General features: G+C 40.8%; 1 protein-coding gene and 1 pseudogene across 2 annotated transcripts in view; one reads left to right on the top strand and one right to left on the bottom strand.

Moving 5' to 3' along the window:
- The window catches only part of BMERB1 (bMERB domain containing 1), a 455,721-nt gene that overhangs the window by 92,153 nt on the left and 340,573 nt on the right, over positions 1–22,995 (bottom strand). For both annotated transcript variants that reach the window (XM_089679100.1, XM_089679099.1), the window contains exon 4: positions 16,834–16,948. In XM_089679100.1, coding sequence (XP_089535226.1) covers positions 16,834–16,948 — 115 coding nt within the window. The remainder of the gene's footprint in view (positions 1–16,833; positions 16,949–22,995) is intronic.
- On the top strand, positions 1,840–3,938 carry LOC149460935 (endogenous retrovirus group 3 member 1 Env polyprotein-like; annotated as a pseudogene).

A 22,995-nucleotide genomic window follows, 5' to 3' on the forward strand; every position in this document is an offset into this window, starting at 1 on the left:
AGATATGCCTTTGGGGTGGCCCATGACTTTGGACCCATATGGAAGGCAAGAGGATTTATGACTGCGGCAGGTACGTCCATAAGACATGGAGCGGCCATTGGACGACTGCTGGAAGCACTCCTTATACCCATTCAAGTGGCTATTCTGAAGGTAAAAGCTCATGGGAAAATAAACTCCTCAGAAGCCAAAGGCAATAATCTGGCAGATTTGGCGGCAAAACGAGCGGCCATGGGACCACCAGAAATGGAAGGAGAGGTGACCGGAGAGTGGGAACCAATATTCACCTTACAGACCATACCTGTGGACAGAAACTACCTCAAGGAACTCCAAGAAGCAGCAAGTCCAGAAGAAAAAGAGAGCTGGAGACGGAGAGGAGCTATTCTCAAAGACGGTCTGTTTGAGTGCAACAAGAGGTTTTGTTTACCCAAGAATATGTTTCCAGCTGTAGTCCAGTGGGCACACGGAGCAGCCCATCTGTCAAAGAGCCTCATGAACTCTCTCATCAACAAGTACTATATAGCGCCTGGAATTACCACATTGACAAATAATTTTTGCAAAACATGTGCCATCTGTGCAAAATGTAATCCGGGACGCACAGAGAAGACACCACAGAAACACTTGGCCAAACCCCTATACCCTTTTCAAAGGATACAAATCGACCATACCCAGATGCCAAAGAGTGGGCGGTTTGAGTACGCCCTAGTGGTGGTGGACATGTTTTCCAGCTGGCCAGAGGCCTTTGCTGTAACCAACATGACTGCTAAAAACAACTGCGAAGAAACTCCTCACTGAGGTTGTATGTAGATATGGACTTCCAGAGGTGATAGAGAGTGACCAGGGCCCCGCTTTCACAGCTTCAGTAACCAAAGAAATATGGGCAGCATTAGGAGTCACTCTGGCGTTCCATACCCCCTATCACCCCCAAAGTAGTGGAAAAGTAGAAAGAATGAATGGCACTCTGAAAGCCAGAATGCTAAAAATGGCCCAAGAGACTGGCATGAGTTGGCCAGACAGTCTGCCTATTGCCCTATTTAGTGTCAGATACACACCAAGGGGAGAACACTCCCTATCCCCTTATGAGATTTTGTTTGGCTCAGTCCCCAGACTTGGTTGTTATTTTCCACAACAGTTGCAATTACAATCTGATGTGTTAACTAATTATGTGACTGTATTATCACGTGAATTAACCCGTATCCATGCCCAAGTGTTTTCTTCCATTCCAGATCCTGAGTCAGATACAGGAACTCACAGCCTATTACCCGGAGATTTGGTATTAGTAAAGAAATTTGTGAGGAAACATTCCCTTGAGCCAAGATATGATGGTCAATTCCAAGTTCTGCTGACTACAGCCACTTCTGTCAAGGTGGCCGGGAAGAACACTTGGATACACGCCTCCCACTGCAAGAAAGTCCCAACCCCTGAGGAAAAGGTGTCATCTACACCATGATGATTGTGTTGTATATCCTTTTTCTAATAAGTTTGATAGAAGCTCAGCAGGTGGCTATCACCAAAACAGGTGCTCAACAGGTAGTCATCACTAGGATGAATGACACCTTCATATTCTGGTACAATTCATCCAACACATATGTGGCTGTGTTCACCTTTGATTTTTGTAGTATGATACCCATATATTGCAATAGTCGTAGACCGGGATGGGCACAGCGGGCCTGTCTGGTGGTCAACTCGGATCAGATATACATATGTATACCGGATGATTATTGGGGACCGAACTGTGCCCATTGGGGATCAGTGGGATGGAGTATTGGAGCAGGTTGGGGGTATCAACCACAGAGTGCCTTAAAAAAGAAAGATAAGGTGGGGAAGCCTCTCATTAAACATATGTCCATCTGGAAGTCAGGGTGCAGTGATAGCGGAGAAAGACTCGTCCTAAACATTGAGAATCCTAGCCCTGGTGATGCAGGACTTTACTGGTTAGGCAGGCACCCACAGAAAGGTACACCTCTAGCAAAGTTTTACCTAAAAGACATGTATAACTCATCAAAACCAATAACAAATCCCCTTAAACCTGTCATCTCTGCTATAAAAGGCATGATAGCAATAGCAAACCCTACTTTTGAAGAGACAATGGCGGCTGAAACCGGGTTCTCTGACACTAACCTGTGGCTTGAGTGGATGAGATTCAGTGCCAAACAACTTAACAGAAGTAACTGCTATGTCTGTGGTAGTGCCAGGCCACATTTTAGGGACAGTCCCTCTCCAGATCCCACAAGACAGTGAGGAATGTTTCCTCAGCCTGTTCACTAATACATCCACCAATCATTCTGCGTGTGAAATGTGGAAAGAGGAATATCCCATAGTTACCAAAATCCCAAAGCCTGGAGAGGGCATCACTATCTATCCAGGGAATTACACCTGTTACTCGAATTACAAAGGCAAAGGGAGGTTTCTGGGTAATTTTACAGAAGGATACTGCTCTACCTACAGCAGTGTCTCAGGGAAGTTAATACAGAATCAGACCCAGTCTCTCGGTGACATATACTGGATCTGTGGGGACCAAAAGATTAGAACCAGATTGGAAGGGATTTGGACTGGTGAGTGTGCTCTTGCAAAGGCCATTATGCCTCTCCACATCCTAGCAGAAAATACCCCTGACCCAATGCCTGGCCGTAGGAGGAAGCGAAAAGCTCCTTCTGGCAGTTTTGACCCACATGTGTATATAGATGCCATTGGAGTCCCAAGGGGGGTGCCTAATGAATTTAAAGCAAGAGACCAAGTAAAAGCAGGCTTCGAATCCCTGATTCCCATGATAACTGTTAATAAAAATGTAGATTGGATAAATTACATATATTACAACCAACAGAGGTTCGTGAATTACACCAGGGATGCCCTCCAAGGAATCGTTGACCAGTTAGCCCCTACATCCTACATGACATTCCAGAATAGAATGGCTCTGGACATGATTTTAGCAGAAAAAGGAGGTGTCTGTAAAATGATAGAAGGAACCTGAACATGTTGTACATATATTCCTGACAATACTGGCCCGAATGGTAAGGTTACTCTGGCTATAAAGAAATTGGAAGACCTGTCAGCTGAGTTGAAGAAGAACTCAGGTATCACAGACCCGTGGGATCAATATTTCAGTTGGATGAGTGGGTGGCAAAAGATACTTGCCCAAATAGGGGTAACTGTACTAATAATTCTGGTTCTCCTGGCCCTGGTTGTATGCTGTGTTATACCATGTGTGAGGAAATTGATGAGCAAAGCTGTAGACAACAGTACACCTATCTTCCTGAACCAGGAGCAAGAGGATCCCCACATGATAGATGAAGAAAAACCTTACACCCCATTACGGTCCCTCTCCGCCAATAGTAATCTCACAATTTTGTAGGGATAGCATCGGACTTCCTTATGTACAAAGTCTGTGGCAAGGGGGGTGATGAAATAGTCATCACTTGTCTAACGTACAGCATAAAAGAGTTCCAAGGTACATAAGGACAGATGAGCTAGGTTTTATAGGGACAGAGTAAAATAGTCATTTTAAGGGGGGACTGTGATGGATTTGGTAAAATGTCTATTTCGTTTCCTATTGAATATATATATATACACTTTTTTATACACATCTTTTTACATATTTACTTTTATACTTTAATACTATTTCTTTCCACATATTTATAAATGTTTAGCATGAATATATATGTTGTGTGAATATTTTCTGCCTGCTGGGCTTTGTGGTACTTTAAGAAATCCTTGCTTAAGAAATATTTGCTCACAGGAACAGACCCCCTCCCATCGTGTGATTTGGAAGACAAAAGAATGTTTTTCTCTTTTTTAAGATAAGACTGAAGAAGATCACACCTATACCATGACGGAGATTGTTTTCGTGTAAAGTGACTAATCAAAGACTAATATAATGCTTATGCTGTTATCACGTGATGTTCGCATCATTTTTCATATATAAACTCACGGTTTCATTTCAATAAATTAGAGAGAAGTTTTCACAGACCAAACAAGTCAGTGTGAGTTTCTTGTGCGCACATTCCAGAAGCTGGCCAGCATCATAAATTAGGACAGGAACAGATAAGCACTGGACGATTAGGTCCACATCTAAATCACTTCCACTGCTACTGGACTTTACCATTTTGTGCTGCCTCTCCTGCTCATTCTGGTGTTCCAGCACTACATATGTGTCACTCATAATTTTTCCATAGCTGGTCCTCAGCTGCAAAAAAGAGTTTGCTGCAGGTTAAATCATGCCCAATCCACTGCTCTGGCAATCAAGAATATTTGTGGCTATTGTTTCTCTAAAATAGTGCACTCTAATTATGATGTATTGATTAAAACCTGCCTTGCCTCTCCCTGTTAAATTATGGCCAATTAATGGGCTTAAAATGTATAATATTTTGCTGATTTTTTAATTTGAAATAATATACGGTTTTAATAAAATCTGTCTGCCATTTTTCCTGTTCAAAACATACATACAGTAATTTTTTTAATACTGTGTATAGAATCAGTACAATATTTATTTGTTTTTTTTTCTGTAAAGTAAATACACATTTGTGTTGATTTTTTAGATTAAAAACTGACTGTTGTCGCTCCTGTTTAAAATATTATCTACTAAAAGTGCTTAAATACTGTATCACTACTGTGTCACTACAATTGCTGGCTTTTTTTCTGTTTAAAAGCTACATTCTAGTGTTGATCTAAAGTAATAAAGAGAGGGGGGCTCCAGAGCAGCTAAAATTATTCATTTTAAAAGTAATAATGAGACAAAAAGAGCAAAAAAGAATCTTAGTACACTTGAATCTAGAATACTCCTAAAGTTACAGAACACCTCTGATTCAGTCATATAGAGGGCTGATATACAGTTGCAAGAAAAAGTATGTGAACCCCTTGGGATTACGTGGAGTTTTGCATGAATTGGGCATAAAATGAACGTCATCTAAGTCACAATAATAGAAGAACACAGTCTGCTGAACATAATACTACACAAATATTAGATGTTTTAATTGCACATAACATGTAAACATTCACAGTGCAGGGAGGAAAAAGTATGGGAACCTTTGGACTTAATTACTGGTTGACCCTCCTTTGGCAGCAATAACCTCAACCAAACGTTTCCTGTAGTTGCAGATCAGACCTGCACAACGATCTGGAGTAATTTTGGACCACTCCTCTTCACAAAACTGTTTCAGTGTAGCAATATTCTTGGGATGTCTGGTGTGAATCGCTCTCTTAAGGTCATGCCACAGCATTTCAATCGGGTTGAGGTCAGGATTCTGACTGGGCCCCTCCAGAAGGCGTATTCTGTGCTGTTGCAGCCATTGTTTTGTTTAATTACTTGTATGCTTTGGGTCATTGTCCTGTTGCATCACCCATCCTCTGCGGAGCTTCAGTTGGCGGACAGATGGTCGTACGTTTTCCTGCAAAATGTCTTGATAAACTCTGGAATTCATTTTCCCATCAATGACAACAATCCGTCCAGGCCCTGAGGCAGCAAAGCAGCCCCAAACCATGATGCTCCCTCCGCCATGTTTTACAGTGGGGATGAGGTTTTGATGTTGGTGTGCTGTGCCTTTTTTTCTCCACACATAGTGTTGTGTGTTCTTCCCAAACAACTCAATCTTGGTTTCATCTGTCCACAGTATATTTTGCCAGTAGTGCTGTGGAACATCCAGGTGCTCTTTTGCACACTTCAAACGTGCTGCAATATTCTTTTTGGACAGCAATGGCTTCCTCCGTGGTGTCCTCCCATGTACTGCATTCTTGTTTAATGTTTTCCTTATTGTAGATGTGTCAACAAAAATGTTAGCATGTGCCAGAGATTTCTGTAGGTCTTTAGCTGACACTCTGGGATTCTTCTTTACCTCATGCAGCATTCTGCGCTGTGCTCTTGCAGTCATTTTTACAGGAAGACCACGCCTAGGGAGAGTAGCAACAGTGCTACACTTTCCCCATTTGTAGACAGTCTGTCTTACCGTGGACACATGAACATCAAGGCTTTTGGAGATACTTTTGTAACTCTTTCCAGCTTCATGCAAGTCAACAATTCTTGATCGTAGGTCTTCTGAGAGCTCTTTTCTGCGAGGCATGGTTCACATCAGACAGTGCTTCTTGAAACCAGTAAACCCAAAACAGGTGTGTGTTTTTTAAGGGAAGGACAGCTGTCAGCAACACATCCAATATCATCACACTGATTGGAGTCAAGGTTGGCTCACTCCTGGCTCCAATTAGCTCTGGGAGAAGTCATTAAGCTAGGGCCTCACATACTTTTTCCTCCCTGCACTGTGAATGTTTACATGTTATGTGCAATTAAACCATGGCAACATCTAATGTTTGTGTAGTATTATGTTCAGCAGACTGTGTCCTTCTATTGTTGTGACTTAGATGACGTTCAGAGCACATTTTATGCCCAATTCATGCAAAACTCCACGTAATCCCAAGGGGTTCACATACTTTTTCTTGCAACTGTACGTGGCAGCATTAAAGACAAGTTTGACTATATTCCTGTAGCCAACATAATTTTATAAGATCAAGAATATTATGTCCCCTTTGCAGAAGATCCAACATTACTTTTTCCATAATGCTAATTAGACATGCATATACTGAGAATTTAATCATTAAAGATGAACATAATTTCTTTGAACTATCAAATCCTATTATTGTCTATTGTTACCATTTGCCTATTATCCACAAAACAATGATCTCGCCCTGGGACGACAGATTATTTTGGGTAAAAACTCATTGACTAGTAGCCTCTTGCATTGAATAGATATACAGTACTTCTTCAAAAATATGCTCATAGTCCACCTTCAAATATACAAGATTCCACGGAGGTGATAAAAATCACAAAAATATTACATGGAATGCGTCATACGATTAGCTGGTGTTAGATGTCACTTATTTATATTCTAAAATTTCTCACAATATACATTTAAAATCAGGTAAACATTATTTGGATTCTGATCCATATGTGCCAGAAAATCAGGTTAATTTCCTATTGGAAGAAATTAAATTTATTCTGGTGATGCTTTATTTTACTTTTGAAGACCAGTTTTGCATAAAAAACTAACGGAACTGCTATGGGGACATGGTTTGCACCAAGCTATGCCAATTTAGGTATGGATTCATTTAAGGAATAGATTTCTTCTTTCGGGTAACCCATTCGGTGTGAACCTTGTCACCTGCAAATGCTTAATTGGTGATATCGTATGCATCTGGCCCTGAACCAGCACTTATTCATAATTAAGTAACCTACTTAAATTTTAAAAATTACATTTACATTTTCCATGAATCCTAAAGAGATAACATTTCTAGATTAAAGCTCACCATAGACAGATCAAAATGCTGCTGGTTCAGCAGTATGTGGTTTTCCCAGCTTGACAGAAGTCGAAGCAGGGAGGATTCCGCCATCCACCTCTCTTTTGTGTGGATGGAGGCGTTTATTTATTTATTTTTTTTGTTCAGCCCACTGGCTGAAGTGAAAAAAACAAACAAACAAATGTCTATGGCCAGCTCCAGTATTAATCAATAGTGTAGGGAATCACGTTATGACTAAAACACATTTTAAAACTGTAGATCAATAGTTATCTTCACTTTTGGAGTTCATATTATAAACTTTGGCTACAGAAAATCCCTTACATCCAATTTAAAAGAATTAGGCATAACTACATCACAAATACAGTTTTTGAAGAATAGATAATAGATCTGAAGAAAAGAAGCACCCCTCAAAACTAACAGAAAAGCAAAATATCAGTAAAAAAAAAGAGAATTATTTTTATAACTTAATGAAAAATATAAAGAAATCAGAATGATCCTTAATAAATACTGGTTTATGATGCAACATGGTCCTTTTTTGAACTGATAAAATGGGTAGCTTGAAATGTTTCAAAAAAGATTCCTATGTTGCCAATCCATTACTCAAGGGAAAACCTCTGTCAGTTCCAATTCTAATATGAAAACCTAGCAAATAGAAACTTTTATATACGGTAGGTTGAGGAACACAATATGTTGTATAAAACACATTGGGTGCATGAAACAAACATTATGTAAATGCCTTTACAAACATAGATTTACTATACAAACTAACTTCCAAAAGCATATTTTATCATTGCATTTTTCATAATATCATATAAACAATCCAACAGCATTCACAATAAAACCTATTCAATTTATTCCTGAGTCAAATGAATATAAGATGTTTACTAAATTGTGAAACATGTAAACAATATAGATACATAAGCTTGGCACCTTCTTCCCAGAAGGTCTAAATGGAAGCCCTGATTTGTTACTGTAAAATGATACAGCATTAATAATTTATTATTATAGTTTGTTTTTTATTGTATTTTATATTTTGCCTTCATAGGGGTTGATTTACTAAGACTGAAGAGTGTAAAATCTGGTGCCGCTCTGTACAGAAACCAATCAGTTTCCAGGTTCTATTGTCAAAACTTATTTGAACAAGCTGAAGTTAGAAGCTGATTGGCTACCATGCACAGCTTTGCTAGTTCTTGCACTCTCTAGTTTTAGTAAATCAATCCCATTGTCTTTTCATTTAAAAGCACCACTGGAGGGTTCCAGAGAATTGTCTGTCAAAATTTTAATATAGAATTTTTAAAAATAAATATTACATTTACTGATTTATTCAGAATCTATTGATATCAAATATATACTAACAATGATGGAATTAATAAATCTGTTATCCTGCACATTTTATGGCAGTATATTTAAAAGTAGGCCATATGTTGTAACACTTAATGTTGAATTTTACTCGTTTCCTATTCCTGATGAAGGAGCAGAGATACCACTCCAAAACGTGTTGAATAAATGTAGATTATATACATCCTACATCAGTATTGCAGTATCAGTATCAGTACAGCTGGCTACCTGGAGTATATTCCACTGACGCCTCTCATCCTAATCTCAGCCAAGAGGCAGCTCTTTCGCATAACCCAATATGAAAAGTGACAGCCTGAAGTGGAATGGACTGCTGCCAGATTCCGTGCCTGCTATGCTGTTTTTGCATGTGTGTTTGAACAGCCATCTAAAAAGGTGAGAAGATTCACATTTGTACCTTTCCAATTAGTAATTATAGCTGTTCTTAGAGGCTCATCCTCTACAGTTGCAAGAAAAAGTATGTGAACCCCTTGGGATTACGTGGAGTTTTGCATGAATTGGGTATAAAATGTGCTCTGAATGTCATCTAAGTCACAACAATAGAAGAACACAGTCTGCTGAACATAATACTACACAAACATTAAATGTTGCCATGGTTTAATTGCACATAACATGTAAACATTCACAGTGCAGGGAGGAAAAGTATGTGAGGCCCTAGCTTAATGACTTCTTCCAGAGCTAATTGGAGCCAGGAGTGAGCCAACCTTGACTCCAATCAGTGTGATGATATTGGATGTGTTGCTGACAGCTGTCCTGCCCTTAAAAAACACACACCTGTTTTGGGTTTACTGGTTTCAAGAAGCACTGTCTGATGTGAACCATGCCTCGCAGAAAAGAGCTCTCAGAAGACCTACGATCAAGAATTGTTGACTTGCATGAAGCTGGAAAGGGTTACAAAATTATCTTCAAAAGCCTTGATGTTCATGTGTCCACGGTAAGACAGACTGTCTACAAATGGAGAAAGTTTGGCACTGTTGCTACTCTCAATAGAAGAATGTATTTTTTTGCCACAAGTTTTTGGAAAATGCCAAAAAAAAATGCTTTTTTTTGGACACAAAATTGTCACCTAAATGATTTATTGCTCACACATGCCATGGGTATATGTGGAATTACTCCCAAAAATACATTTTGCTACTTCTCCCAAGTATTGGGGTACCACATGGGAGATACTTTTTGGCAGTCTAGTCAAGTACAGGACCTCAAAATCCAATAAGCACCTTCAGGCTTTTAAAGGGCTTTATTTTCTCATTACACTTCCTGGCTGCCTATCACAGTTTCGGAGGCCCTGAAATGCCAGGATAGCACCAACCCTCCCCAAATGATTCCTTGTTGGAAAGTAGATACCCCAATAAATTTGATAGGAAGCATTGGTGAGTATTTTGCAGATCTCGTTTGTTGTCACAAGTTTTTGGAAAATGAAAAAAGAAAACAAAAACATCTCAGAAACTGTGATCGGTAGTGAGGAAGTGACATGAGGCAGTTACACATCTTCAGGCTTTCAAAGTGGTCATTGGATTTCAGGCTTCTAAAAAGTCTGACACATGTGGTATCCCTAAGTAGAAGAATGTATATTGGGGTGTAATTCCACATATACCCATGGCTTGGGTGAGAAATATATATAATTTAAATGACAACTTTGTGTAAAAAAAAAAAAAAAAGTTTTATTTTTTTCTACAAGTTTTTGGAAAATGACAAAATCTTCCATGGACTTAATATGCCTCTCAGTAGATAACTTGGGGTGTGTACTGTCCAAAAAGGGGTCATTTGGGGGTGTTTGTACTGTCCTGGTATTTTAGCACCTCAAGAAATGTGATGGGCAGTCAGAAAGTAAAAGCTGTGCAAATTTCACTATCTATACCATAGTTTGTAGATGCTATAACTTTCACACAAAGCAATCAATATACACTTACTGGAGTTTTTTAATAAAAAAACATGTAGCAGAATACATTTTGGCCTGAATTTATGACGAAATTTGAGTTTTTTGATATTTTTTATGACAGAAATGAGAAAATATTGTTTTGGTTTTTTTTTTATTTTTTTTTGCAAACATTTTTGTTTATATTGCCAAAAATAAAAAGTGCACAGGTGATCAAAAACCACCAAAAGAAAGCTCTATTTGTGTGAAAAAAGGACGTAATTTTCATTTATGTACCATATTGCATCACCGCGCAATTGTTAGTAAAGCTAGTGCATCGCTGTATAACAAAAAAAATGGTGTACATTGCAGTATCTATACTATACTTATTGGGATTTATTTACCAAGGACATGTAGCAGAATACATTTTGGCCTAAATGTATGACTAACTTTGAGTTTACTATATATTTTTTATAACCAAAAGTAAAAAATATTGTATTTCTTCAAAATTTTTTTGTTTATAGTGCGAAAAATAAAAAGCACACAGGTGATCAAATACCACCAAAAAGAAAGCTCTATTTGTGTGAAAATAAGGACATTAATTTTGTTTGGGTACAGCATTGCATGACCAATTATCAGTTGAAATCTTGCAGCGCCGAATAGCAAAAAGAGGCCTGGTCATTAAAGGGAGTAAATCCTCAGGATGGCAATTGGTTAAAAGTTGCTTGGTGTTCCCCTATGAAAATGTACCCTAATAAATGTGCCTAAATGCTTAATTGTATGAAATATCACTCTATAATATTGATTTTTTTAATAAAAGTTTTCTCCTGTTCAAAATGTGGACCACTACAAGTGCTTAAGCACTGTGCACAGACTCCTTACAATATTTTGGTGTTTTTTTGTGAAAAAAAATCCATTTTACTGTTCATTTATGGATTAAAGTCTGAATTTCTCTCCTGTTTAAAAGGCAGCCACCAAAAGTTCTTAAATACTGTCTAAGAAGACAGTCCAATAATTTGTCCTTTTTTTTATGTGAAATAAACACACTAAAATGTGGCTTTTTGCCCTGAAATTGTATCATTTTGAAAATTAAACCTAAAAGATATAATTGCAGTCTACACAATATTCCTTCATTTTAACAGTGAAAAAATGTACATTTTAATGTGTTTTTTTTTCCTCAAAAGCTGCAAGAGGTATCTGATTTTGCAGATGTGGCCTATGAGAGATTGTTAGTCTTCCGGCACATTCCCCTCCCCTCTGAAGCACGCGCACATCACTCCCATACTTAAAAAGCCCTCCCTGGACCCCAACGACCTGAACAACCTCAGACCCATCTCCCTGCTCCCATTCTCATCCAAACTCCTCGAGCGCTTAGTCTACAATCGCCTAAGCTCTCACCTCAACGACAACAACCTCCTCGATCCCCTACAGTCCGGCTTCCGTCCCCTACACTCCACCGAAACTGCCTTACTCAAACTCTCCAATGACCTTCTAACTGCCAAAGCTAATGGCCACTGTTCAGTGCTCCTACTCCTCGACATCTCCGCTGCCTTCGACACAGTCGACCGCCCCCTCGGCCTCAGAGATTCTGCTCTCTCCTGCCTCTCGTCCTACCTATCACAACGCTCCTTCAGCGTTACCTATAACGCTACCACCTCCCCTCGCTCCCCCTCTCTGTTGGGGTCCCTCAAGGCTCTGTCATTGGGCCCCTTCTCTTCTCCATCTACACCTCCTCCCTTGGCCAACTCATACACTCTCACGGCTTCAACTACCACCTCTATGCTGACGACACACAAATCTATCTCTCTACCCCTCGCCTCACCCCCTCTGTCTCCGCCTGAATCACAAACCTACTAAACGACATATCAGACTGGATGTCGCTCCACTTCCTTAAACTGAACATCTCCAAAACCGAGCTCCTAATCTTCCCCTCAGCTCACACACCACCCCCCAATGACTTCTCCATCACGTCCAACAATGCCACTATCAGGCCTGCCCCGCAGGCCAGAGTACTTGGTGTCATTCTGGACTCCAACCTATCCTTCCAGCCCCAAGTCCAATCACTAACAAACTCATGCAGACTCCACCTCCGCAACATCGCCAAAATCTGCACGTTCCTAACCTCAGAAACCACCAAACAGCTCATCCACTCCCTCATCATATCACGACTCGATTACTGCAACGCCCTCCTCACTGGCCTTCCTCGCCACAGGCTATCACCGCTTTAGTCGATCCTGAACACGGCAGCCAGACTCATTCACCTCACCAACTGCACAGTTTCCGCCACCCCCCTCTGCCAATCCCTCCACTGGCTTCCGATTGCACAATGGATCAAATTCAAAATCCTAACACTGACATACAAAGCTGTCCATCATACTGCCCCAAACTACATCACCGACCTAATATCCAAGTACCACCCAACACACACACTCCGCTCCTCTCAAGACCTCCTTCTCTCTAGTTCCCTGGTCTCCTCCTCCCATGCCATCCCATCCCATTTCTCCAGGACATCACCTATCCTCTGGAACTCCCTACCCCAATCCATCAGTCTATCACCTACTCTCCTCTCATTTAGGCGCACCCTGAAAACCCACCTCTTCAGGGAAGCCTACCCCACCCCCTGCTAATTGCCGACCTCCTCCACTCTTCCTACCACTTCATTACCCACAGCTATCTCCTCCTGTACCACTATCCCCTCCCTCCTTGATTGTAAGCTCGAAAGAGCAGGGCCCTCGAATCCCTCTTGTATCACATTGTATTGTTTTCGTACTGTTGCATGTTCTGTCTTCCTTTGTAATACTGTATAATAATAATAATAGTCTTTGCAGTTCTTAATTTTTATTGTGAAAAATATAGACTGTGTTTTTTTCCCCTCAAAATTTGAAAAGTATACACTTCAGGTATCACCTGTGAGACCAATCATTGTAGTGTATAATACAGTATGTATGTGTCTATATGTGTGTGTGTGTGTATATATATATATATATACAGTATATATATGTGTGTATAGTTTTGACAAGCATGCTATCCCAATATACGGATGATTTTCTTCAGCCTTTAGTAACTATTCTTCCTTCCTATATAAAGGATTCTGGACAAATTATCAAAACATTACAAAATTATAGATGGAGGGCAGGATACTCTTGGGTATCCCTAGATGTTTTCTTACTATGCCCATCCTCCATGTTGTAGGTCTTAAAAGAGATAACACTGATAAAGAACAATAATGGGGTACAGTATTGGCCAGCTCTATTGAGGAAAAATATTTGGGAGTGCTTATTTCAGATGATTACAAAATGAGCAAACAGTGTGGCCATACAGTGGGAAAAGCAAAACGAATTTTAGGATGCATCACTAGAGGGGTCACCAGCAGGAGGAATGATGTCCTGGTTCCCCTATACAGATCTTTAGTTACTGCATACCTCATTTAGAATATTGGTGTTCAGTTCTGGAGACCTCACTTACAAAAAGATATCAAAGTCCAGAGATGGGCACAAAAAAATGATAAAAATTGGATAAAACAGGGGAGACTTCAGGAACTTAATATTCATAGTCTGGAGGAAAGAAGGGAAAGGGAGACATAATTGAAACCTATAAATACAAAAAGGAGAGAATATGTTTCAGGAGCGCAGTATTTTCAATGTAAAGTTAATATCAAGGAAATCGGGGATATGACCTCAAACTAGCGGGAACATTCTTAGAAAACTAATCTTAAAGTATTGTATTACCAAGAGAATAGTTGATACTTGGAATAGACTTCCAGCAGAGGTAGTGACTCAACAGTAAGTGGATGCAAACATGCTTGGAATAAATATAGATCTAAAAAACAAAAATCCATTTTTCTGCCTTAACTCTGTTTTCATTTTTTTTTTGGTTACTAAGGCATTCATTTTAACCCAGCACAGTTCATATTAGTCTAAGTTAAGTGCTTAGTTTGGTTTGGAGATAATTATTTAAAAAAAAAATAAATATTAGATTTGTGGCATGGCGATGGGTGCAAATTTTGCAACTATTTATGCCAATATTACTATGGACCTTTGGAAAGGGCTTAATATCTGGAAAATATTCCCTATGTTTCTCACTTAATCTATTATGAGTGATATATTGATGCTATTATATATTATTATTTGGGAGGGCTCATTTGAGTCCATAATTCTGTTTTTGGACAGTGTAATACTTTTGGCCTAACATTTATCCATGGTATCAATCTTCAAACACTCCTATTTCAAGACCTTGAATTTTCACATGAAAACAACTAGATAATAACAAAAAACCTCATCTTACAAAACAAAATTATTGTGAAAGGATATCCTTGTAATAAGGTAATGGAAGCATACGAACTGTATTTGACCCCTACTCCTAAAACTAAAAGACAAGTATACACAAACGTTCTCAAACTATACAGTTCATTAATCCGTTCCATTATAACATAAATAAAATAATTGAATGTGCCATACGAAAGAACTGGTACCTATTATTGCAAGTTCCTAAACTAGGTCCAGTATTCCTTTAGAAGCCTGATATATTTAGATGTGCACTCAACATTAGAAATTTCAAGGATAGTCTGGGACACATTATTAGAAAACATAGTATATTACCTGTTACCATGTAGTATAAGGTATAACCTGTGCTTGTGGTATTTTGTATATTGGCTCTACAAAAAAAGACCTGTATGTAAAAGAATATCAGAAGTTTGTAGATTGAAAGTGGCTCTCTTGAAAATAGTGTTCTCTGACATTTTGCTTTCAAGCACAATACAATTACAGAATGTCTTCGAGTTTTTGTCATAGGAACACTGTCTTCCAACCTTGCACAGTCAGAAAGATTTTTCAAACTTTGTATTCAGGAAACACCCTCCTAGATAGGTTGCTAGAGAGGATAGGTAAATTAAGGCTTTTTGGCTCCCCTGTAATGGAGCAGTGTGTGTGATTGCTTTGGGCTGTTCTAGGCTTCACTGGCTGCAGGTTTGGCTGCTTTCCCCTGCGTTCTGGAGAATTCTAGAATGTAGTGGGCTTGAAGAGGCAAATCCACAGCCTAAATATTTGTTGTCTCAGCCAATCCCATAGGAAGCGTGTCCAGTAGGAGGCTGGGGAGTACATAGTCTGGGGTCTGAGGTAGCCTTGTTTTTATCCAGGAGGAGAGGTTCCCAGCCTGAAGGACTGCTGCCCTTAGGGGCAGACCAACTTTGATTCTACTTGTGCTCATCAAGGTCCCAGCTATGCTAGAGCTGGGGGGCCTGTCTTGCTGAAACTTTCTGGAACTGATTAAAGAATTTCAAAGGATCTGGACTGGAGAGTTCAAGGAAAAAATGTTTGTCTGATTTTGGAAGGAGGCATCCAAGTATCCAGGGATATTGTGAGTACAGACCTGAGTTTAAGATACTAATGACCGTTGCTTACCTAGAAAATTTGTCGCTCAACCCAGTCCAATCTGTATGGTTAACGTGTGAGATGGCCTCGCTCTCTGACATATTTTTCTCCACCCACCAGGTCTTAGTCATAGAGGTCTGGATTTGGTTGATTGGTGATTTTTCTAAGTAAGTAACAGTCATTAGTATGCTACAATGAACCAGCAAACACAAATGCTCCTGCGCTTGGGGATGGACTTGATGCAGGCTGCAACCACATTAAGAATGTCCTGGAACATGCACACCTTGCTGCCCTCAACAGACCGGGGGAAACCAAATATACTGAATGAAGAAAGAACAAAGAGAGGACGCACAGGCCTAGCGCATTACCATAAAAAATGTTTAATAAGAAATAAAATAGGTGTTGTACTCACAAACGACAATAAAGTCAAGGCACATCATAAAAGAACAGCTGGGTCAACACCGCGCTGAGTACCAGTCCGTAATGGGGAATGTAGACATCCAATAGGCTGACACGTTTTGAGGACTTGCCTCTTCCTCAGAGCCAGTGGCTCCCCATTCCCCATTATGGACTGTTACTCAGCGCGGTGTTGACCCAGCTGTTCTTTTATGATGTGCCTTGACTTTATTGTCGTTTGTGAGTACAACACCTATTTTATTTCTTATTAAACATTTTTTATGGTAATGAACTAGGCCTGTGCGCCCTCTCTTTGTTCTTTCCTCATTAGTATGCTACACACTACTGGATGGTGATATTTTCAACCAGCACCCCATTCCTAAGTACCAGTAGGACTATGTACAGTACATTCCCCTTCTTTTCTTTGAGCGGCACTACAAGTATTAGCAGGTCCCGTTTTTTCTGTAGTATGCCTAGGGTTCAAAACTGGTTAAAATGCTTACTGATGGAACTGGATAACAACATAGTAATAATCAACTTGATTCCAGATTGCCAGAAACTACGCTAGAGAAACCTCACCTTAACCGCTCAACTTCTGCATCGTCTACAAGGAAATCTCTTTTCTGTACCAGCTTCTGGATCTTCTGAATTAGTTCATCTTCCCTTTTCTTCTGCTGGCTTGTTTTATCTTTTTCTACAAAAAGAAATTAGGGTAAACGTAAATAAACAGCACAATGCTTATATATTTTAAAACTGATCTTTAGGCAAGCTAGCTTTTTACCTTCTAAAGCATTTGCAATTGAATGCAGATAGTGTTGTGATTAAGACACCCCTGTCAAATAGTAAAGTTATACTCTCAACCTATACTACAGCAACGGGACATGTTGGTCATGAACATACCTCCAGACTGTTGATTAGAAAACAAACAAGCATAACCACACTGATGTCATACTTCTGTTCACTTCTGTTTATTTTCGTCTGTCAGCATGTACACTTTGCTGAAGAGCGGTGCACCAGAGGACTACATCCCCCAGAGGAGCTGGCATGTGGGCTGGGGCATTTATATACATAAGCCCGGGAGACTGGACAGGAGGTGAGAGGGGAAAGAACTGGAGAGCAGAAGTAGAGAGAGAGTTGTGCTGACTGCCAGAGAAGCGGACCAGGTCGCAGAGCTAGAGAGAAGAGAGACAAGGACCGCTAACCTTACCACCCTGTTCAGTGAGGTAGTCTGTCAGCAGGTGACCCGGACTTCGGTGACCAGACTGAATGCTGCAAGTGAGGCAGGAGAACCTGTGGGGGCCCTCATCCGCTGAGACAGAGAGAGCCAGGAATTGCTGGAAGCCACCGATTGGGTGAGAGAGTCCCATACACCAGCCAAACAAGTGAACACTGATGTTCCTCTCATATCTGCTGCTTTTATGCACACATTGATTGCGGACATTGCATATAGTTAACACGTGTTGCGACCTAGTTCCCCCGGCCACTACTTTTGAACACATTTGCATCACAGTCCAATCATCGAAGCTGACAACAGTGCATGTCTTCTGCAGGCCAATTCACATCAGTACTCCCTTAACCATTGGCCAACCCTCTTCAAGGACCCTCTACCACCATTGCCATTGGTTTCTGCAGCCCAGAGTGGAGTTGCCTTTTTTCCAGCAAGTGCTTCTGCCAACTTCTGACATCTTTTTGCCCAAAATTTGTAACTTGTTCAGTGCATTAAAGGGACACTACATAAGTCAAGTGCCACCTAAAGGGATAGTAAATTTTTTTCTTCCGTTCTTTGTGTTAATCCTTTGAGGGACTGTCATCTTCATCTCTTCCTACTTGTGCACCAACTGGGCCCCAACGAGTGCGCAAAAGATTCCTCACCGCAGATAAAGGGATGTTGACTACCCTAGTTAAGGAGCTCTTTCCTATCTCAGATTGAAACCCTGCCATCAGAATCTTAGGGCCCAAAGTGAGCTAGTTGAACTTCTGGTAGTTTTCCTTGCTCACTAGAGAGCTAGAAACACCTCAGACTTGAGATATTGGGTTAACTTCTGAAAACAGGCCTGCTAACACTGATTGAGATTCTGCTGTATGTGTTGTTTCTTTGCTTAAAGTGGCTAAGAATGACAATTGCTATTACACACACCTATACTACTTTGTGCTGTTCAACCAAGATTACATTGAAGTGTGATATAAACATTATATCAGTTTACTTCAATCTGTGTGTAAGTCTACTTTCTGGTGGCAATTTATATTGGTTAAAAGAGCACAATAGTGTCAGCAGGCCTTGGGCTTTTAGAAAGGGGTCCAGAATGACAAGGAGCCCAAAAATAACTCAGCAACTCCTAAGTAGGTAGTGCTACAGTTGCATTCGACAGCGGCACCCTTAGGGCTTCTTCACACATAAAGTTGGGGGGGGGGGGGGGTGTAAAACCCTGCGGTTCAGTTATGGTTTTACTGCCCCAATCCCTACCCTCTTTAGCTGCTGAGGCAGCAGGAATTAAACCCCCTGTCATTTTTGGTGGGTACTATCAACTGCCAATCACGACCCATTCATGTAAATGGGACCCCTCTGCAAGCGCCCTGCAACTACATGGTTTTGCGGGGTCCAAGGGGTTAAAGCAGGTGGTGATAAAACAACACAACGCTGCCTGCTTTAACCTCTTGTTTGCTGTACTGCACAAGGTTTCAGGACACTTGCATAGTGTCTTTATTCGCTTGAATGGGTGATGCTTGACAGGTGCTACACCCACCAACCATGACAGGGAATATAATTCCTGCTGCGGCTGCAATATGTGTACACCCCTGGCCACTACAGTTAAAAGGGGTGCTGTTGGTGGTAAAAACACATCTTAACTATGGGGTTTTACTACATCCCAAACTGCAAATGTAAATGAACCCTTACTGTTCTGACCCCCCTATAAAGCTGCTTTCACTCTGATGTGCTGTGGTTTACCTGGACCGTGGGTGCAGTGCAGTGCATCTGCGACTTTCCTGGGTTAGCTGTGCTTTGCCATAGTTTTCTTTTATATCCTGCAGGTGTGGTGCACTTTCTGAAAGTGCACCAAAACTCCAGCATTCAGGAGTTTTCATGCTCTTTCAGAAAATGCACCACAGGATAGAAGTCTATGGCTAAACGCAGCAAGCCCGCAGTGATGCTGCAGGAACATTGCACTGCACCCACGGTGTGGGTAAATCGTAGCACATCAATGTGAGAGCAGCCCTATACTATTATACACAGTGTATTGATTCACACCAACCTGGAGATCTCTTCGTTCCTGCTGCTGGTGCCACTCTTGAGACCGCTATCCAGGATAAGAGATGGAGTGCAGTTGGTATTATTCCGCATGGGACAGGAGCCAGCTCTACAGAAGAGACATCAGCTTATGCGGTTCTTGCTCCCTACTACAGCTCCAACTTTACAGGTTGTCCCTCTGCATTGCACTGTGTTTGATGCTACGGGATGGAGGTTAAGAAAGCCCAGACCGCGATCTACCAGTCACCTGCCCAAGATCTACTGGTTGCTGACCCCCTCATTAAAGGCTCTCCTAACGCTAACACTATATTAACACTATATGAGGACTAGTTTTGTCAAAGTTTAACTGAGCAACAGCTAATTTCATGGCAACTTCCAGTTGGAGGAATTTTGCTACTCTTCACTATTAAGCCAGAGCAGGCTTTCTCAATTAGGGTTCATTGGAACCCTAGGGTTCCTCCAGAAGTTTCCAGAAGTTCCTTGAGCAATGAAAAAAGACAGACTAATTTCTCACCTACAATGACTACCAGTGTAAGGGGGCAATTTTACACAGTTTTCCAATGCAGAAGGTTTTTGTTCTCTGACCACTAATCTGAGGAGACACTTTTCCACTGAATAGTGTAAGGAGGCAATGCAGTTTTCACAGTCTGTTTCATTTCTGCCCATTATAATTATTTGATGAATAGAACAAGGGAGTGTTGTAAAATAACTGGCTCTGCTTGTCAAATATTCTAGTAAGCTATATTATTTACTCTTTTTTCTTTTTTTAAACTGTCAACGGATCATACTTTTTTTTTTTTTTTCATAGTAAAACGTGGATCTTATAATTTTATCAGGCTTTTCCTGAGACCTTCAATTTATTTTGGTGTTTCCTCTACTGTAAAAATGTTTAGAAAAACAGGGTTACAGTAAGAGTAACTTAAGTGACATAATTCTAGTTTAAAGTTGAACATAAGGCAAAGGCTAAATATATAGTTGAAATATGGGAGCTATTTTACTTGTCAAATGATTTGTGTTTCTGTCCAGCTAGTTGTGAAATTTACACCGCCCTGTCAGACTGGTAGCCTGAATTTTCTCTGCTGTGGGTTAAACAATACAACTAGGTCACTTCTCTACCCCCCAGTCTATGAACAGCAAAAGATCTGCAGCAGTCTAGTGAGGTAATCTTTCTGCTCACTCTGCTTTCTTCTATCATTATGTTTCTTGTTGTCATTTGTGCACCATAGAACCTATGGACATGTCTAGCACTGCCACTTCCTCTCCAAGTCTGAGTGCTGCTATACAGGGCATTACCAGAGACTGATACTAAATCAAATTCCAAAGATTATGATAGCACGATTGCGATCTACCTGTCAACCACGGGCCGGTGACAGGTAGATCACGATTAAGACCCTGTCCTGCCGGTCTGAAAGTGCTCCTCACCCCACATCCTCGATTGGTGAACAGCACAGAGAAGCGTTCAAACTGGGAAGTATAGGTAGAATCATTCTCCTCCTCACAGCACACCCCTTTAATGTGCAGCTGCGGGGGGAATGCCTCTGTCGTCTAGGATGTTCTAGCAGTCTGCTGATCCCTGCTGGTGTAGCGGCAAGATCTGCGGTGGACTGACCATTTGGAAACTCGGGCACTGCCCGAGGGCCCGGAGTCAGTAGTGGGCCCCATGAGATACCCCTGGTATCTTTTTCATAAGCTTTTTTGAGTTTGGGCAAGGACACAGGGGCCCCATGATCCCCTATTGCCCCGGGGCCCCATGAGTTGTCAGTTCGCCCCTGGGCAAGATCTGTCTTCCCATGTAGATATGTCCCCCTGAAACAACTGTGCATGTCACGGTTTCAGGCACAATGAATCGATTATAGAACTACTGTATCCGACCATATACCTTTGCTGACATAACCCCTTCCATGCTAAAAGATCGTTGTGTCGCCAGGTCACAGCGGGACACAGACAGGATCGACAGGATGAGTCATTTAAAACTTACATGCTGACTGATCTGCACGGTAATTTAACACTTACATGCTGACTGATCTGCACGGTATACAGGCTGAATCATTTCAGGTGTACATAAAATACATGGCGTGTATGCGTGTAATCAGCGGTGCAGCATAAAAGGGGTTAACTGTGGCAGCTCTGTGCTACAGTTGATGATCGACGATCGGCTTTTTATGCTTAAAACTGTGACATGCGCAGTTGCTTCAGGGGGACATATCTACATGAGGAGACGTATCTTGCTGCTACAGCGGCCCTCCTCTCCAGTTCATTCAGAGCTGATTCACACATGTGCACTGCAGATTGAAGCTCAGGTTTCACAGCTAATTGACACAGTAGTTGTTCAGCAGTTCATGTCAGGCTGCAGCACCCTAGTGACCTTTGCTGTCTTTCATGTTGTCATGGTAGATCATTACCTCTCAAATGTTGCCTACTCCCATGTTAGACGAATTCTAAAATATATAACTGCATTATTCTGATGTAATGTCGTATCTGCTTAGTTCAGCTTTACCTTTAAATTGATAAACTGTTGAGATTAATGTATCACCTGTTTACAATGTTTCATAATTTCACAAGCAATCATGATTTGGTGCTTGTAGATATTTCCTGTTGTTGTTAAGTGGCACATTTTCACTTTTCACAATCTCTCATCAACATCTTCACAGACGGGTTGATGAGTTATAGTCATTGCACTAGAAACTAATGAAAAAAGGATTACTGTCTTGAAACCTAAAATATACTAATGTATAAAGCAGTAAAATACAATGCAAAAAAAAAAAGGAACACTTTTTAACCAGAGTATAGCATCAAGTCAATTAAACTCCTGGGATATTGATCTGGTCAGTTAAGTAGCAGAGGGGGTTGTTGATCAGTTTAAACTGCTTTGGTGTCAATGAAATTAAGAACAGGTGCACTAGATGGGCAACAATGAGACAGCCCCCAAAACAGGAATTGTTTTACAGGTGGAGGCCACTGACATTTTTTTCCTTACTCATCTTTTCTTGACTGTTTTTCACTACTTTTGCTACTTTCACTACTCTCCTTAAGTTACTGTAACATGCCACTCAGCATGACCATTTTGGTGGTGGGTCAGTGATGGTCTGTGGAGGCATATCCATGGAGGGACACACAGACCTCTACAGGCTAGACAATGGCACCCTGACTGCCATTTGACATTGGGATGAAATCCTTGGACCCGGAGCAGTGGGTCCTGGGTTCCTCCTGGTGCACGACAATGCCTGGCCTCATGTGGCGAGAGTATGTAGGAAGTTCCTGAAGGAGGAAGGAATTGATATCATTGAATGGCCCCCATGTTTGCCTGACCTAAATCCAATAGAACACCTCTGGGATATCATGTTTCGGTCCATCTGACCTTGCCAGGTTGCACATAAGATAAATGTAGGTGCAGCGCTAGAATATCAGAATTATTCAATGTGATTTAACCATATGCAATAAATATATATAAAATAATGTGTAAAATAATTGGTATTCCAACATAAAGCGACAAA

This window comes from Staurois parvus, unplaced genomic scaffold (assembly GCF_062004578.1).
Source record: "Staurois parvus isolate SC_StPar_1 unplaced genomic scaffold, SC_StPar_1.0 ptg000217l, whole genome shotgun sequence".
In the NCBI taxonomy this organism is placed as follows: domain Eukaryota; kingdom Metazoa; phylum Chordata; class Amphibia; order Anura; family Ranidae; genus Staurois; species Staurois parvus.